This window comes from Amblyraja radiata, chromosome 12, assembly GCF_010909765.2.
Source record: "Amblyraja radiata isolate CabotCenter1 chromosome 12, sAmbRad1.1.pri, whole genome shotgun sequence".
NCBI classification, from domain to species: Eukaryota; Metazoa; Chordata; class Chondrichthyes; order Rajiformes; family Rajidae; genus Amblyraja; species Amblyraja radiata.
The window spans coordinates 50,508,048-50,527,225 of record NC_045967.1 but is presented as its reverse complement, the minus strand read 5'-3'; the positions used below and the strand labels follow the sequence as shown (position 1 = coordinate 50,527,225).

The following is a 19,178-nucleotide window of genomic DNA, read 5'->3' as shown; positions in this document are numbered from 1 at the left end:
TCTCTGAAGAAAAGGAATAGGTGGTGTTTCGGGTCGAGACTGAATCTGAGGAAGGTCTCGACCCGAAGCGTCGCCTATTCCTTTTCTCCAGAGACGGTGCCTGAGCCGCTGAGTTACTCCAGCATCGTGTGTCTAATTCAATGCAGTGCGCAGAATTATAAAAATTGACACACAATGTCGCCATTTCAATCAAACCGGTTACACAAGTGTTTACAGTGACTTTGCCAATATTTGGTCAATCAATTTATCTGAAAAAGTTATGCAAGAATGACTTGCCTCTGCTTTTAACTGTTCTCCACCAGTCATAGCTTCCAATTGCTCGGTCGTCATTTCCTCTGTAATTTCAATACCAGCCATCTTCTGCACCACTTCTTTCAGGATCAGCAGGTCAAAACTTGATTAAACAAATTCAATGATAAATATTTTACACAAAAACATTGACCTCAATTAAAAAAGCATCAGCTTTATTGCCGACTGTTAACATCATATCAAATTAGTGAGCAATGTAACAAAAATTGAGTGAAATTGAGCAAGTATGTACATGTTCACTGATGAGCAACAAATTCAGAATATTGATTTCTCTAACCGAGTAACCCCGTCATTCCCTCTCTCTCTGTCCCTCGCACCAGCTTGTCCTTTTCACCAAACAGCTAATGGCCTGTTTCCTTTATCGTCACTTTTTTGCATATCTTTCATTCAATGTTCTTTATCTCTCTACATCATCGTCGAAATCTCTAATTTCCCTTAAGCCCCTGTCCCACTTACGTGCCCTTGGCACGCTAATTACTCGACCTCGTCGTCGCGTTGAGGTGCGACGATCCCGCGTGTCTTCATGCGTCCGCACAGCCGCCTGGAGCGTGTGACCTCATTTGAAGATGGACACAAAATGCAGCAGTAACTCAGTGGGACCAGCAGCATCTCTGGAGAGAAGCAATGGGTGATGTTTCGGGTCGAGACCCTTCTTCAGTCTGAAAGAAGGGTCTTGACCCGAAACGTCATCCACTCCTTCTCTCCCGAGATGCTGCCGGTCCCACTGAGTTACTCCAGCTTCTTGTGTCTACCAACAAAATACATAGCAAGGAGGATATAAAGAGTGCAGGAAGGAGCTGCAGATGCTGGTTTACACCGAAGATAGACACAAAATATCGGCGTAACTTCGCGGGTTGGGCATCTTTACACCAAAGATATAGACACAAATGCTGGAGTAACTCAGCGGGTCGGGCAGCATCTCTGGTGAAAAGGTGATGAGGAAGCAGTCTGAGGAAGGGTCACAATCCGAAATATCACTCAATCATTTCCTCCAGAGATGCTGCCTGACCCATTGAGTATCTCCAGCATTTTGTGTTTATCTATTAAATATGTGCCTCAGTTTCCTGATGTCAATTTAGTCTTCTTGGAGCTGCCCGTTAAAAATGAAATCAAGCCACTTACGAAAACACATTCACACACAAAAATAGCAAGCCGCAGATCTGTATTTAGAAGATTTGGTTATTCCAACTGAAGTTGGTACCACAGATTATTACCGTTACAATGACAAAAAATAAACCAATTGTAGCATTGTAGCTGAGAGATGGAATCAGGCCCTTCAACCCACCAAGTCCATGCTGACCATCGATCACCCGTTCACACTAGTTCTATATTATCCCATTTTCTCATCCAATCTGCTTACACAAGGAACAATTTACAGAGGGCAATTACCCTATAAATCCACGTCTTTGGGATGAGAGAGGAACCCGGAGGAAACCCACATGGTCACAGGGAGAACGCACAGATAACAGACCAGAGTTCAGACACAAATCCGGGGCTCTGGCGCTGTGAGTCTCCTAAATTACAAGCTGGAGAACAAGATATTAGCTCAGAAGCAGATGAATTTCCACTTTAAAAATTCCCAGTGACTTGGCCTCCACAGCCATCTGTGGCAATGAATTCCACAGATTCACCATCCTTTGGCGAAATAAATTCCTCCTCATCGCCATTCTAAAACAACGTCCTGTCGTGTGGTGTTTGTACATTTCCCCTGTGACCGCGTGGGGTTTCTCCAAGTGTTTCCTCCCACATTCCAGAGACATGCAGGTTTACAGGTTAATTGGCTTGTGTAATTGCCCTTCGTGTGTAGGGAGTGGATACAAAACTGGGATAACAAGGAACGAGTGCGAATGGGTGATCGATGGTTGGCGCGGACACGGTGGGCTGAAGGGCCTGATTCCATTCCGTATCTCTAAACCATACTTTAAGATGCTTATATTAGTACATGCTAAAGCCCCCAAACAAATAAAACTCCACCTTTTCCCAGCTTTTAGTTGATTTGCAACGTATTGCAGAAGACCAGTGAGCTCTATCGGATATTTTCTGAATATTGCACCACAAAAACTTGCCAGACCTGTTCAGAAAAAGAAACTCCAGTCTCAAATACATTTCAAAAGGACAAAATACTTCATTAAATAAATCGAGTCCATTAACCTTAAAAAAAATTTTTTTTACATACAGTAACTAAATAAATGATGCAGTTAAACTTCACAAAATTTATTAGCTGGACTTCAGGAAATGCTGTTGTAAACAATAACTCTACATACCCAATGCATTCTTACATTATTATTATTTTTCCCCTTCCCATTTATTTCCATGCAGTTCACAGAATAAAAACCTAACATATTAATGTCATTTTAATTAGACCTTAAGTTACACTCATGCATTTATAGTAATCTTGTCAACATCTAGTCATTCATCAAACTGCTTTCTTCTCTTTTTGGCATTAAAACAGGACAAATCTCTCTAGAATTTTGTACACAATTCATCAAGTTTATTGTGCTCTGGACTGAAAAGCTGTCATTTGAAGCTCCTGGAAACTGTTATTTCAATGGAAGTGACATTTGCAAAACGAAACAAAAATCTTACTGACTCTGCAACCAGGTTGAGATGGTGGTGTCGTCGTGCTTCATCCTTTCCTTTTCCGGGTTGGCCAAGGCCTCAATGATGCAATCTTCTCACAGGTTAAATGAAAATTGGAAATTTCAAATGAAGCAGTAACTTATTTTGTCTGAATACGACACAAATTTAAAGGTGTCAAATCTAAACAGAGTCGGATGAAAGGTCTTGACCCGAAACGTCACCCATTCCTTTTCTCCATAGATGCTGCCTGACCCGCTGAGTTACTCCAGCATTTTGTGTCTATCTTCGGTGTAAACTAGCATCTGCAGTTTACTTTAAACTACAAACTTAAATCATTCCTCTTTTTTGAACTCAGAGAACCAACATATTCCATCTTGAAGCATTCCCCCCGCCTCGCCCTGTAACTAAACGCACACCTACTTTATTCAGTTGTACACTGGACTCCTCAAATTGAGATAACCGGTACAAATATGGACTCACTGGGCCAAAGGGCATGTTTCCTTATTGTATCTCGAAACTAAACACCTCAATTTAGTAAGCAACTTGATGATTCAATGTTGATTTGAAAGAGTTTAAAATATTCAAGTCCGTTAATGAATGACATTTTTTATTTTACCAATTTTATTGATGGCCTCCATTTTTAAGGTCTTATCTGCAGAGTATTATGATAAGTTGGAAGGTAATCTACACTCCATCCCACAATATTTTCCACACATAATACATAAATCTCCAATTCATCACTGATAGATAATTATTACTTTCAGCTGCTTTTTAAGGATACAAGCCAAGACATCGTAGTTCAAGGAAGTGAGGTATTTCAAAGAATCCACAACTGGAATAATTAGGTTGTCATACTTCTGAATCTGTGACAAAATCTATAATGGACAAAAATATAAATAAAGATTAATTCTACTTACAAGTAAAAAAGAATGTCACCTATTACAATAAGAGGTCAAATTCTCAATTAAGATATTTATATGTTTGTAAAATTATACATTTGGGCTGTTAGCAACCAAGATTCTTCAACACAAGGAAAGCTTGCTTTAATTTAGCTGTGATTTATGAAGGTAAATGAATTTACAAGTGAGCAACTAAACGTGAACTCAGTGCCTTGTACAAGTGTAAAAATTATGCATGAAAACCGGATAGTTCGGAGGATACAAAAACCAATAAATAAGCATGTTTATTATTTTTCATACACCTGCTGGAACCGTAATCCTCAAAGACAATTGGATATTTTTAAAGAAAGACACTGCTGGGAAAAAGGTTCATGCAACACTGGGTTACAAAGGAAGCTGCAAAAATGAGGTTAAATATTCCACTTTTGATAATACTGGTCGAGAAGAACCAGAACATGTAGATTTTGTTCTTAACCCCTTCCCAATATCCACAGATGCACCACTGAAAGCATCCTATCAGAGTGCTTCACAGGTTCGTATGGCAACTACTCTGCTTATGACCACAAGAAACTGCAGAGTTGTGAACGCATTCCAGTCCATCATGCAAACCAGTCTTCCCCCCCATCAATCAACTCCGTCTCCATTACATGCAGCCTCGGGAATGCAGCCAATATAATCAGGATCACTCACATCTCACATGAAATTTAGTATAGCAGAGTGTGGAGTCATGCATTTTGGTAATAAGAAAAAAGGCGTAGATTATTTTCCAAATGGAGAGAGAAAATCCAGAAATTGGAGGTGCAAAGGTACTTGGGAGCGCTGGTGCAGGATTCCCAAAAAGTTAATTTGCAAGTCGAATCGGTAGTAAGGAAGGCAAATTAAATGGTAACATTTATACCAAAAGGACTAGAATACCAAAACAGAGATGAAACTCTGAGGCTCTATAAGGCGCTGGTCAGGCCGCATTTGGAGTACTGTGAGCAAATTTGGGCCACAGATCTGAGGAAGGATGTGCTGGCTCTGGAGAGGGTCCAAAGGTTTACAAGAATGATTCCAGGAATGAGTGGGTTAGCATATGATGAGCTTCTCCAGCATGTTGTGCCTATCTTCGGGATGAACCAGCATCTGCAATACGTTTTTACTCCAGCAACTGGGTAGTTTGACAAGTGGTGGGCGCCTTGAGCCCCTTATGCAGCTTCTCAGTGCTCCTGATGCAGACCTTAAATGTCATCCAAATGGTTCACTTTGAGTTTGATGAGCCAAAGATTCAAAGGAGTCAGTGGAAGAAAATAGCATTTTTTTCCTTGGAGGCTTTAAATCATTCCCTTTGCCTGTCTGATAATCTCTTCCCCAAATAGAGTGCAGAGAATGTAATTCATTCCTTAAATCTGGCGTCAGGTATGCACATAACTTGGTATGCCGACTATCGCCAGCCAAGTATAAGAAGGGCCTCAATAATGGATATGTTGGCCAGGAAGAAGACAATTGCATTGGCTCACTTGTTTCAGTGAATATGGAGGATTTTTGCAGAGGCAGAGTTTGTGATCTTTTTCCGATGCTTTGACATTCTGCTGAAGGTTATCCACAATTCTGAAGCATAGTCAAGGTGGTCAAGGATTGCTGCTGCCTGACAGACTACAAGTTCAATGCCAGATTGGAGGTCTTCAAAGCACATTGAAGGCAAAGCGATTTTCACCATCAACATCTGACTCTGCCAAGAGTTAGTTCCTGATATATGGGACATGGTCCATGTTTTCCATGATCTTGAGATAAATCTTTATTTTTAGAGAACAATGTGATAAAGCAAGGACATTTTGAGAAAGTCTATCCTCTTCTATGCTTCAGTGAAAGTGTCAACAATGGCTCAGTGTCAGTGTGTGTAATGCAAGCATTGTCTGTAACTGAACGAGACAAGTTTTGCTAATCTTTCTTCTGGGGTGTAATTGAAGGTTGAACAGTTTGTCACTTACTCTTGCCAATGCACAAACATCTCTGTTCATTTAATTATTTTCTGACGACATCCAAGGTTTAATAAAGTGTACAGGATTTGAATGAGAATTAAAAGTTAGTTATGGGCCTGTCCCACTTAGGCGACTTTTTAAGCAACTACAGGCGACTAGTTTGTCGCCATATGTTCGCCGGTGGTCGAGTTGTCTCCTCAGTCGTGCAAAAAGTCTTTCTGGTCAGCGCTAAATTTTCAACATGTTGAAAGTTTAGCGGCGACAGTGTGCTTGACGCCAATGGTCGTAGCTTGACTTTTCCTGGCATAGGTGCTGTCGTAGGTTGTCGCCAGGATGACGTAGGTCGTCGCCGGTTTTTCGGCGACCTGCTACGACTATGACAGTCACCGGCAGTTGCCTAAAAAAATCGCCAAGTGGGACAGGCACATTACTTACTAAGAAGCTTTTGTTTGCCATTCTTAACATTAAATTTGTGTATTGAAAATATCAGTTGTCCGAAATTTAATCAGTGAATTGAATGCAACAATAATAAGATCCTCCCTTAAAACTAAATTCTGAAATACCCAAATTGTCAGTGAACATTACCTATTAAGCACTTACTCACAAATTCTCATATTGTCTAGTTATAAAACATTACCACTGTGGAATGAAAATATTTCAAACTGGTGCGGTCATAGAACCATCAAATATTTGAAGGATAATTCTTGTTCCATAATGCCTGAACTTGCCACAGTGCATTGTGGACACAGCCCAGACCATCACACAAACCAACCTCCCTTCTATTGACTCCATTTATACCACACGCTGCCTCTGCAAGGCCAGCAGCTTAACCAAGGACGTGTCGCAGCCACTCCCTCTTCTCCCCTCTCCCATCAGGCAAAAGGTATAGCAGTATGAAAAAAACACACCCCCAGATTCAGGGACAGTTTGTTCCCAGCTGTTATCAAGCAACTGCATCATCCTACCACAACTAGGGAGCAGTTGTGAACTACCATCTATCACTTTGGTGACCCTCTGACTATCCTTGATCGGACATTGCTGGCTTTACCTAGCACTAAACCTTATTCCCTTATCATGTATCTGTACACTGTAAATAGCTCAGTTGTAATCATGTATTATCTTTCCGCTCACTGATTAGCACGCAACAAGAGCTTTTCACTGTACCTTGGTACATGTAACAATAAACTAAACTAACAAATTGGTCAAGTCTCCAAAACAGAGAGGGGGTGAAGCCAAGATTTAGGTTTTGGCCCCAGTGGAAATTAATATTATTTTTAATCAGCATACATTCGATTTCCCAATACCAGACTTATTTTAATTCAATTTATTAATTCCATATTTTAATTAACAGACTTAATTCCAAGTTGGACCAAATCTCCACTGGCAAAGGTCATCAAAGATTAATACTTACATAATCAAAAAGGATGGTTGGATTACTGTGACTCAACTTGCCAATTTGCCTTCCAGAAGGTTTTACATTTTCCTTGGTTAGGCGCCTGGAATGAAAGAACAATGAAAAGTGAATATGTAGCTGACAGATCCTGCAAAATGTACAGTTGCACATTGCACGTACAAGTTGCATATCAGCAATTAAAACAAATTTGAAGTTTATCCATCAGCGAAACCAGTGTGCACGACAGACCTAATGACTTGAAGCAAAGGGATACGCATTAAGAAAGAAATTACTCTTTCATAATTCATGAGTAAGCAGCTGTCAAACTAACTCGCGGGCATGAAAGACTGATGCATTGCCAATGAATAAAATTAAATGAAGAAACACCAACACCACAAGAAAGCAAACTCTACAGTACTCATCCTGAGGTATTAGTTATGAGGTTTCACAATTCCATATGTAGTTTAATTCTGATGGAGGTGATTTGTTTGAGTAATGATACTTCTCCCACTTCTAAACAGTGTTATAATGCGAATTTTAGACTATAGATAATAGACGCTGGAGTAGGCCATTCGGCCCTTCGAGCTAGCACCGCCATTCAATGTGATCATGGCTGATCATCCCCAATCAGTACCCCGTTCCTGCCTTCTCCCCATATCCCCTGACTCCGCTATTTTTAAGAGCCCTATCTAGCTCTCTCTTGAAAGCATCCAGAGAACCCGCCTCAGCAAACTCAAGCTTTTGTTGGTGTATCAGGTGGTAATATTCTTCAGCTCTTAAGTCATCATATAAGTAATTGGAACAGAATTAGGTCATTTGGTCCATCAAGTCTACTCCGCCATTAAATCAAGGCTGTTCTATCACTCCCTCCTAACTCCATTCTCACACTTTCTCCCCATAACCCCTAATATCTACCACATGATAAAACCCCTGATACTATCAAAAAAACTAATACTAGCTAAAAGTGATTTTTCCAAGGGATTGCAGTAATGCATCGGAAGATAACACCTAAAGAGGTATTAATGTAAAAATGGTTGCGGAGAGAATCAAAGCCAGGTTCAAAGCTTTCACCGTGCCAATCCAACCTTCTCTCCAAGCTGGAATAAAAACAGAAAATGCCAAAATTCACTCAGCAAGTCAAGCAGCATCTGTGGAAAAAGAAACAGTCAAAGTTTCAGCTCCAAAATGCTTTGATAAACTGGAAAAGAGAGAAATTCAGGCTGGAATTGCAGACGAATTTGGCTTCAAAAATACAACAGCAGATGATGCTGGTGTTGTCGGAAATAGAATAAGAAAAATATATGGAAATACTTAGTTGGTCAGCAAGCACAGAGTGAGGAGAGTTAATTTTTAATTTGATCACCTTTTATCAGGACCAAGAGAACAGTTTTTTTAGATGAAAAAATGGGGCTCATGTTGTCGACCTCCCCGCCATGTCAACTGACCTCGGTCAGGCGAACGTCAACAAACCGAGACAGCAGCAGAAATGTAACCTCAGTCGCCGCAGCTTGGCGCCAACCCGGAGCATACGCCCTTTTTAGGTCGGGCACCTACGGATGTCGAACCGGATGGCATCACCCTGCTGCAGACTTCTGCTGCCTCAAATGCAAGAAGATGCAAAAATAACCCAGAGGAATAATTGGAGGAATTGGGAAGACGAAAGGTTTAGAGGAATATGGGCCTAATGCAGGCAGCTGGGACTGGAGGAGATGGGGCGTCATGGTTGGCATGGGCAAATTGAGCCGAAGGGGCCGTTTCCATGAGGATGATTCCACGAGCAAAAACAAAGGGTGGTGATTGCCTGGAAAGCAGGAGAAATAAAATGCATAAGATTTGACATTGAAAATTAACCAAATCCAAAAAGGTGTACAGAATGAGAGTCTTAAATTACCAAAGCAATTCAGTAGACAGCCCGTAAATCTTAAATAAGATTCCCAGAAATAGCTCATGATACGAAATTGTTCTCAACACGAGAGCTGTAATGGGCCTTCTCAGAAGATGAGGATCATTTCCTAAATCTTGAATGGAAGGTGCAGCAAGCCAAAAATAGAGCAGTCAATTTGAGATGAAAAATCAAAGATGCAAGAAGTCTGAAGAAGGGTCTCAACCTGAAACATCACACATTCCAAATCTCCAGTGATGAGTTACTTCAGCAATTTGTGTCTATCTTCGATTTAAACCAGCATCTGCAGTTCCTTCCATCACATTTAGGATCAAGCTAGCAGTCATCCAAACAATAAGGTGGAAGGCAGGGAATTTAAATAACTGTATCCCAAAATGGAGACGACCAGTTATTTAAATTCTAGTGCCTTCTACTTTATCACAACCTTTCCCTTCTGGTTTCTCCTCCATGACCGAATCTATTCTCAGCTCCGATTAAAACCCTCCTCCCGAGATGTTTACCACTACTTTCTCCACAGCTACTGCCCAGTTTGCTGAGTATTTATCACATTTCTCTTTCTTCATTTTGGAACTTCTGACCAACTATTATTGTACAATATTTCATATTACAAATGGGTGTAGTGTTTGGATGTCGCTGGCAAGAAAGGATTTACTGCAGTTTCAAGTGCTCTTGACCTAGAGTATAGCACAATTCATGATTGCGAGATTATTATTTGAAATTATTGAAAATCAACACAGAAATCGTGCGCAGATTAGTAAGAAACTTGATATTATGTGTTTTTAAATGATGCCTCACAAATCTTAAAATTACATCGGAAAGCCAAGATATTTCAATTAGTTTGAATTTTGACAGAGTGCAAAAATGCAGAGCAGCTCAATATCTATATTCTGGTAATTAGCTTTTCAAAAAAGCACACATATGATGTACTTGCAAGGCTTTGCAATAATTCATGGATTGAACAAAGATGAGATTTTCAACAAGTTGAACCCATTCATTTTCTCCATTATTAACACAGAATAGAATCAGAAAAATCTGAACTGGGTTTTGCTCCAATAGATTTCTTATTCAATATGAAATATAGATACTTACTTCATAATGTACTTCGCTCTATCAATCGTCTGAGCTTTGACTTTAACCAGCAGAGGATGATTATTATAGGTGTCATTCTTCCACTGTCCGTACAAACGATATCTGAAAACACCATGTTATAGTATTAGGTAACCACAACCCAGGTGCACAGAAAAGAATAAATTAATATGAATGTTACTCCAAGATATTCACCTATGCTGGTACGGGAACGCTTTCAACATTCCCCAAAGCTCTTCTGACATGCATGCGTTGGAGTCCATTAGAGTAAGAGAAGGCAACAGCACCTGATCTGCAATACTGAGAAAACCGCTCACAAGAGACTCCTGGAGAGATCAAGACAATTACAAAGTTAAGCCTTGATATTTAACAATTTAAATAGAGTTCATGCCTTGCTCACCCAACCATGAACGCAGCCCAGATACAAGCTGCCATTTCACAATTACAACAGCAAAGTTAATTATTTCAAGTGGCAATGTTTTAATGCTCGTTGATAGATTGAATGCATGGAAACAAGCCCTTTGGCCCACCCAATCCACGCCAAACACCCATTATCCGAACACACGAGTTATCCCACTTTCACATCCACTCCCGACACATTCTGTACTATTTGACCATTGACTATGCAAAATTAACCTACCAAGTGGAGGAAACCCACATGGTCACAAGGAGAAAGGGCGAACTCTATAGACAGCACCCAAGATCAGAATTAAACCTGGGTCTCTGGCACTGTAAAGCAACAGCTCCATGCTCGAGTAATCCATTGTGAATTTAAAAGTGATTTTTTTTTAATAAGCTGCAGGTATTAGACAAGTTTAATATTGATTGCAAATTAAAGGATTGTGTTTCTTTTTGTGAACGGATCACGAATTAGCACCATCCACAAATGCTTCCACTGAATGGGACATTAAAGTTGCCTTCTGGGGAGATGCAGAATATCCCATCAGTTTGCCAAATGGATAGCAAAAAAAAGTGCACATTATAAAGAGAAACACAAATAGGTGGAGGTTGGGCAGCTTCTGTTGAGAAAGGAAAGCAAATCTGGTAAAAGGTCCTTTACCATTAACTCTGTTGCTCTCTCTGCTTGACCATCTCCAGCATCTCCAGCTATTTTAATTTTTGCTGAATTAATTTTGTCGGAGAGCGAGTTGGGGCAACGTGAACGGAAAGGGTGGGGGTTGGTGGCTGCGGCAGGCAGTTGATAGGACTGTTCGGTGAACTTTTGTTACTTCGTAGGCGACAAAACATGGCGACGCATGCACTGCCTAGGTGAGGTCTGCTGAACGATTTTACCGGGTTTACGCAAAACAAAGCATTTCACTGTACCGATGTACATGTGACAATAAAGTAACATTGAATTAAAGTCAAATATAAACCAATTCCCTCATACTAAAACCCTGTGGAAAGCAACAACCGCAGAGATTGAACACTTCTGATAAAGGGAAATCGGCTTGAGACACTGAAACTGCTTCTCTGGCCAGGTTGCCTGGCCTACTGACATTTACGGGCATGCTCATATTTTTTAGTTTCCTTCTCACAAACTTGGCACATACTCCATTGCTGGGTTCCAACGGAAGCTGCCGATATTTTTCATTTTGGAATCTTCTTGTGAAGCCTGTCCATTTCCATTGGGACATTCAGTAAAAAAAAAAGGGTCAACAGGAAAGCTGGATGCATAAGCCCAATTTCTTGCTCACGTGTTTTGTGTGTGGAACATGTCTTGGCCTGTCTTGATCCGAACACATTCCAAGTTGTCCTAATTGCACGCAGAGGCTTGGCAAACAAATCCAGGAGGCAATAATTCAGATTTGTTTCTTTCTGGATAAGCCCAAGGTTAACACCAAGCCAAGATCCACCCAAGTGCAAATGTGGATGGCCAGCCACATTAGGCAAAGTCTAGACTAATATAATCCTTACAGTGTAGAATGTATCCACTGACCTTATCTCCATTAAACTATGGAAACTTACCGTCCGTTCCTTGTCATCTGATTTGTTTCCATCTGACGAATGCTGTAAATGCAGTACAAGACAAGAATTAAATGAAGACTTCAAAGAAAATGTTCTATTCAATCCCAACAGCAACTGAACAGGTCAAGTGCTGGATGCCAATTGATGATACAATAATTTCAAACAGTGAATTAGAATGACGTTCGTCAACACCACTAGGGGAGGGAAGACAAGAGGGCAGCAGAGACCAGAGTTGCGGGCGAGGAGGTTGGAAGGAAGGAAGAGAGGAAAGGATGAGAGGGAGCTTCGTGAGAGGCCAGAGATTTAAATGATCACAATAGGCTGAATTCTTCCAATATAATAAAATTCAGCAAATCAAAGAAAAGGCAGCCCTTTACAGCTATATTAGCGCAAGTATGTCACAACTAGCCATATCACAGTTCGAGCATGGTCACCCAGTTATAGGAAGTATATCACTAAGCTGAAAAGGTGCAAAACAGATTCACAGGGATGTTACTGGGACTGGAGGGCTTCAGTTATAAAGAGAGCCTGAATAGGCCGGGTTTTTTTTTGCTGGAATGCAGGAGGCTCATGAAGGTAAAAAGTATAAAGAGGGTCATAAATAGGGTGGAGGGTCACAGATCTTTCCCAGGTTTTAGGAAGTCTCAAACCAGAAGACAGATTTGAGGTGAGAAAGGTAAGATTTAAAAGGGACCAGAGGGACAGCTTTTTCCACACAGAGGTTGATGGGCGTATGCAAACATTTCCAAAGGAAGCTGAAAAGGTGGGTGCAGTTACAATTAAGTGGACAGCAATTAAGATAGCATGCGTTTACAGGGATAGAGGCCATTTTCGGGCAAATGGGACAGACTTGAACAGACATCTTGGGTCGGCAGGGACGGATTGGGTTGTGGGACTTGTTTCTGTGGTATACGAGAACTGCCAGACACATGCCCATCACCCGAAGTTGATGGTAGGAAATTTGGTCACACCAACCTCTTTCATAAAAGCCTTTCCTATGCGAACCACTTTAGCAAATAAGATGGGGTCATGCCAAAGGTGAGGACCAAGGTAACACAGCATGCTGAAGACTTCCTTCCTCAAGTCTTCAAACGTTTCTACTGGTTTCGGAGCCCTTTCATTCCTAAGCGATCTAATTACCGTTCCTTTGGCACCTTTCGGTACACCAACTCTGAAAATAAAATTCAACGGAGTTAGACAAAAAGCATTTAATTGGAACACCTCACAGCAAGGTTTTAGGAACAACTCCATCCAAGACCGCAGGAAATTTCAGAGTTGTTGACGTAGCCCAGAACATCACGCAATTCAACCTCCCTTCCATTGACTCTATCTACACTTCATGCTGCCTCGGCAAGGCCATCAGCATAATCATGGTCTCACCCCGGTCACCCCGTCTGCTCCCCTCAGGTAAGAGGGCCAGAAGTTTGAAGGTGCACACCTCCAGATTCAGGAAGAGTTTCTTCCCAACTGTCACCGGCAAGTGAACCGTCCTCTCACAAGCTAGATGCAGTCCTGATCTACCCAGCCCCCCCCCCCCCCCCCCCCCCCCCACCCCCCACCACCCCATCTACCTCATTGGAGACCTTAGCATGAGGTCTTGCATGAAACTATTCCCTTTATCCTGTACACTGTGGACAGCTTGATTATAATCATCTATAGATCATTTGTAGATCATCTATAAATTCATCTAGTAATAAATCTCTGGATTTCTTCAAGGATCCTCACAACCTTCTTAGTGTGCTCATCAAAATTAAACTCAATGCTTCGAGCCAAACCAAATCGAAGGCTAATAAATCACCTGTTTTTATGCCAATACCTTTAATTATAAAGCCCAAGACCCCAGATGTTTGCGCTCATTACTCTTTCAAGATCTTATCACATTAGTTTCCCGATCCTACAGTTCCTTTAAAAACAAAATTAAACATTTTCACCCTTTTTATTTCAGATATGAAAGTCGGATATTGATCTTGGGAGATGGTGTATTGCAAGAGTAGTGAACTCCTCAGCGTGTTCCAGTGTGTTCTGGGCACCGTGTTATGGGAAAGATGTAGTCAAGCTGGAAAGGGTACACAGAAGATTTACGAGGATGTTGCCAGGACTAGATGGTCTGAGCTACAGGCAGAAGTTGAGATTCTGGGACTGGGACTCTATTCCTTGGATGAGGGGTGATTTTAGAGGTGCATAATATGATGAGAGGAATAGATCGGGTAAATGCACAGAGTCTCTTATGCAGAGTAGGTGAGTCGAGGACCAGAGGACATAGGTTTAAGGTGAAATGGAAAAATTGAATCAGAATCTGAGGGGTAACTTTTTCACACAAAGGGTGGTGGGTGTATGGAACAAGCTGCCAGAAGAGGAAGTTGAGGCAGGGACTATCTCAACGTTTAAGAAGCAGTTAGACGGGTACATTGATAGGACAGGTTTGGAGGGATATGGACCAAATGCTGGCAGGTGGGACTAGTGTAGCTGGGACATTGTTGGCCGGTGTGGGCAAGTTGGGCCGAAGGACCTGTTTCCACACTGTATCACTCTATGACTCTATGAATACAAACATATAGAATCTTGGACTTCATAACTTTGTTTCCTAGTTTACCTGGACTCAATACTCCCTATTTTCAACCAGTTCTCCAAGTGAATACACATTAACAAATATAAATAATGCAAAACTCAAAAGGGCAGACCAGAACAATCTGCTCAATGGAATCATGACATTACTTACCTTCTGTATAAGGGTTCTGTGATGATATGAATCAACCGGCAGAGAGCAAGTGCTATTGGCTTATGTGAGGTGGCATAGAATGGAGGTATCTGATCCATGACGCACTGCGCATGATACCAGTCACCAATCTTCAGCAGAGCTTCTAATAATCCGAGCTTCTGATTGTCAGGAGGCTGTGAACATCAACTTCAATTAACAACCCAAGGAAAGACACGGAAGCTGACAAATTAGAAACTAATTGTCCGATATTGCCTCGGAAATGAGAAGAAAACAACAACCAACTCATACTGATGTCATGCAAGCGCTCAAGTGGAGTTAACCATACATGCCCTTTCCATTGTCATCATTATCCAAATTAAAAATACTTTGCTGAAAATATTCATTTTCATCGACAATACCTAGATCCAAAGGATCCCAGTAGATATACCTTACCCCTTTCCTGACATATAATCTTAACAGGTGTAACTCAGCGGGTGAGGCAGCATCTCTGGAGAGAAGGAATGGGCGACGTTTTGGGTCTGAAGAAGGGTCTCGACCCAAAACGTCGCCCATTCCTTCTCTCCAGAGATGCTGCCTCACCCGCTGTGTTACTCCAGCATTGTGTGTCTATCTTCGATTTAAACCAGCATCTGCAGTTCTTTGTTACGCATATAATCTTAACATACCTTTTCATTTTTCTCCTCTTCTTTCTCCTTCTCCTTCTCTTTCTCATCTGGTTTGTCAGCAGAAAGTACCACCAGAGTGAGCTTTCGTGCAATTTGCTTAGCTTCAACTATTTCACGTTTATGTTGTTCAAGAATGTTTGAATCCAACGGGAGGAGCTGAAAGAACAAGTCAGCGCGAATGACAATTATCAGTTGGAGGTCGTGGACTGTGCAGCTTTCAATAGCAGCAGGCTAATTGAGTTTTTATTGAAACCCGCCAGGAAACTACCCTTGCTGAATTGACATCTGGCATAATTAGCAAATCCCAATCATCGCACAGACAACCCATTTCAGGGGGCCTTCATCACCTCATCATTTTCAAGGAAATAACTTGTCAAACCCATTCACACTTCAGAGTGCCTGCAGGTACAGAAGACCGTGCAGACCTGCACACTGCAGCTCGATGGAAGCTCTCCACAGTGTCACAAGCTGATCACCAGGAGGATTGGCACAATGAAAGCTAAAGGAAATTTAATTGAAGAAATATACACGGTCCAAAGGAAGATGAAGGAAGACAGGCCAAGAGCGGGAACTAGTAATTTATCGACTTGGAGCTGCCCACACTCCCCAGGTCAAATGCCACCAAGTTCTGGATATCTCTCTGCTGTAGTTTTAATGTGAACTTGCGACAGAATGCCAGAACATTGGGGAACAAGAGACAGCAAATTAGCACATGCGTACATGAAAACTACGTGCCAAATTTGCTGTCTCTTGTTCCCCACTGTTATCCTGCTGGCACTCCATCACCAGTCCATTTATTAAAACCACTGTGGACCACTATATTACCTCAACAACTTCAGCTGATAACAAGGGGGGAAAAAACAGTGCCTGTGAGGTGCTGCAGCAAGTTTTATTTATTTTTTCTTGGAAATAAAACTAATTCAGCCAAATGTTAAGCAATTTGCTGTATGCAATTTCTGAAATCTAATTGCCCAGTTTTTTATTGTGGAGCAATTGGACGTCAGTAGATATTCGGAAAGATAAACAGATTTGACAGCTGGCTAAGCTTAGCAGGCTGTCCATTTATGTTCAGCTTTGTGGGTCAGGTCTGTTTTGCCAAACCCCCAACAGCATTTACACATGCAGTGCCCTTCTGGTCCACAAAGTCTCAGCAATGACGATCAGATTCATAACACGTTGTGACAAGTCAAGGGACCCACTTGTATAAAGTGCAGACTTAATGACAGGAGGAAATTCTTGGCTCTTGATGCATTTAAGAGGACATTGATAAAACACAAAATAAAATAAATGGATAACATGACATCATAGTCTGAAGAAGGGTTTCGGCCCGAAACGTTGCCTATTTCCTTCGCTCCATAGATGCTGCTGTACCCGCTGAGTTTCTCCAGCACTTTTGTCCACCATCACATTATTACATTCAGAGGGTTCTGACAACCAACTTTATCTATGCCTCTCATAATATCATATTACTATCATGACTCCCCTCTACCTTCAGCACTCCAGAGAAAGCAATCCAAGTTTGTCGAACCTCCTTACAGCTAACCCTTTCATCCAGGTACCATTCTGGTAAACCTCCACATCATTCCTGTCATGGGGTTGACCAGAACTGCACACAATATTCCAAACCCAAGTCTTATCGAGCTACACCATGATTTCCTGAACATTATATTTGATGCCCATATGCCTTCTTTAACACTCTATCTACTTGGGTGGTGAAAATTCAATTGGTAACTGTCTTGAAGCTCAACTTAAGAGTGGAAGGCCATAGGTTTTTCAAATCGCTGGAAGCATTCAGCAGGTGGAGTAGCATCTGTTGAAAGATGACAACATGAACTCTGTTTCTCTCTTAACAGATGCCAAAACGTTCAGATTCCATTTTATATTTCCAGCATCTACACGTTTGCCATTTGCTTTCAAACCAGCAGTGCTTTTGTTGTTGTAGTTCAGGTCATAGAAACATAGAAAATAGGTGCAGGAGTAGGCCATTCGGCCCTTCAAGCCTGCAACGCCATTCAATATGATCATGGCTGATCATCCAACTCAATATCCTGTACCTGCCTTCTCTCCATACCCCCTGATCCCTTCAGCCACAAGGGCCACATCTAACTCCCTCTTAAATATAGCCAGTGAACTGGCCTCAACTACCTTCTGTGGCAGAGAGTTCCAGAGATTCACCACTCTCTGTGTGAAAAATGTTTTTCTCATCTTGGTCCTAAAGGATTTCCCCTTTATCCTAACAGATTCATTTTGTGGAAATTACACTCATGACAATCAACCCTAATATTTACACAAAATGCAGGATTAACTCAGCGGGACAGCGGATCGATTCTAAAGAAGGGTCTCGACCCAAAACATCACCCATTCCTCCTCTCCAGAGATGCTGCCTGAGTTGCTCCAGCATTTTGTGTCTATTTTTGATTTAAACCAGCATCCGCAGTTCCTTCCAACACAACTCTAATATTTAGTTCACCTACATGGACGTAAAGGTCATCAAGCTCTATCAAGTTGCTCTGCAGTAGGATCGCAGCGACCCGATAAAGTGAAGATGGCGTCTCTCCATTTGGTTCCTGAAATTTCAAAGAATTATTTTTGATTAAGCAGCAAAATCTTTCTTTACAGGACTGAAGCCAATAAATGACAAAACTATTTGTATAATCTTTCTTCTCTACATTAATATGCAGTAAAATATCAGCAACATTCAAGTCTTCTTTCATTCAGTTGCAAAAGAGCACGCGGAAACTTAACACCTTGATTATTAAAACCACTAAACATGAACTGCAAATTCCATCATTATATCCTTGAAGAAGAATGCTCATGACTATTTTGGTTTTCCTTTATTCTTTCGTAATATGCGTTATTTTTCTGGACGCATATAGTGAATGAATAAAAAAGTACGGAGTTGAAGGCCATAGGTTTCAAATTGCTGGAAGCATTCGGCAGGTCGGGTAGCATCTGATGAAAGATGACAACTTGAACTCTGTTTCTCTCTTAACAGACGCTACCTTCACCTGCTAGCCACTGCCAGCATTAAACCACCGGGTGGCGCTTCAATGGCAGCCTCGCCTGCAGTCTGTCTGTCCTTTTCGTCTTTTGTTTTGTTATTTTTAGCGTGTTTAAAAAGTTTGTGTTAATGTTCTCTGGTTTGTTTTATGTGGGGGGTGGGCGGGGGAGTTGGGGGAAACTTTTTTTTAAATCTCTTACCTTGCCGGAGATGTGATTGTTTTCTGGATCGTATCTCAGGTCGCTCTGCGGCCTAACATTGTGGAGTTGGAAGCCTTGCTCGGGACTGACTTTGAGCCCCACTTTGAGTAAGGCGTGGGCTTACTATCGGAGCCGATTCCTTACTTGGATCGACGCTCCAACTTCAACGCCTGCAAACTTCGACGCCTGCAAACTTCAACAACAAGGAGCTCGGAGTCTCGGGTAAGAAACCGACGTCGGGAACTCCAAAACCGCACAAAGTTCGACTAGCCCCAAACCGGGATAGATCGACCGGTGTGGGGGAGCTGAGATTCCCCCCCACCGATGCAGAAGCTTAATCGCCCCAACTAGGAGGCCCACCGCCGGCTACGAGAGTAAGATCGTCCCGTCAACGGAAGGTTAGAGGCCCCCCGACCGCTGGAGGACAAAGAAGGGAGAGATCCAACTTTTTTTCGCCTTCCATCACAGTGACGAATATGGAGGAGTCACTGTGG

The 19,178-nt window shown here is 41.7% G+C and overlaps 1 protein-coding gene across 5 annotated transcripts in view; it reads right to left on the bottom strand.

The window, feature by feature from the left end:
* thoc2 (THO complex 2) overlaps positions 1–19,178 on the bottom strand; it is a 101,526-nt gene that overhangs the window by 44,278 nt on the left and 38,070 nt on the right. For all 5 annotated transcript variants that reach the window (XM_033030750.1, XM_033030745.1, XM_033030746.1 and 2 more), the window contains 12 exons: positions 17,958–18,050; positions 15,484–15,639; positions 14,819–14,991; positions 13,075–13,270; positions 12,100–12,141; positions 10,327–10,457; positions 10,135–10,236; positions 7,161–7,245; positions 3,671–3,764; positions 2,900–2,980; positions 2,284–2,380; positions 277–394 (listed from right to left, as the gene is read on the bottom strand). In XM_033030750.1, coding sequence (XP_032886641.1) covers positions 277–394; positions 2,284–2,380; positions 2,900–2,980; positions 3,671–3,764; positions 7,161–7,245; positions 10,135–10,236; positions 10,327–10,457; positions 12,100–12,141; positions 13,075–13,270; positions 14,819–14,991; positions 15,484–15,639; positions 17,958–18,050 — 1,368 coding nt within the window. The remainder of the gene's footprint in view (positions 1–276; positions 395–2,283; positions 2,381–2,899; positions 2,981–3,670; positions 3,765–7,160; positions 7,246–10,134; positions 10,237–10,326; positions 10,458–12,099; positions 12,142–13,074; positions 13,271–14,818; positions 14,992–15,483; positions 15,640–17,957; positions 18,051–19,178) is intronic.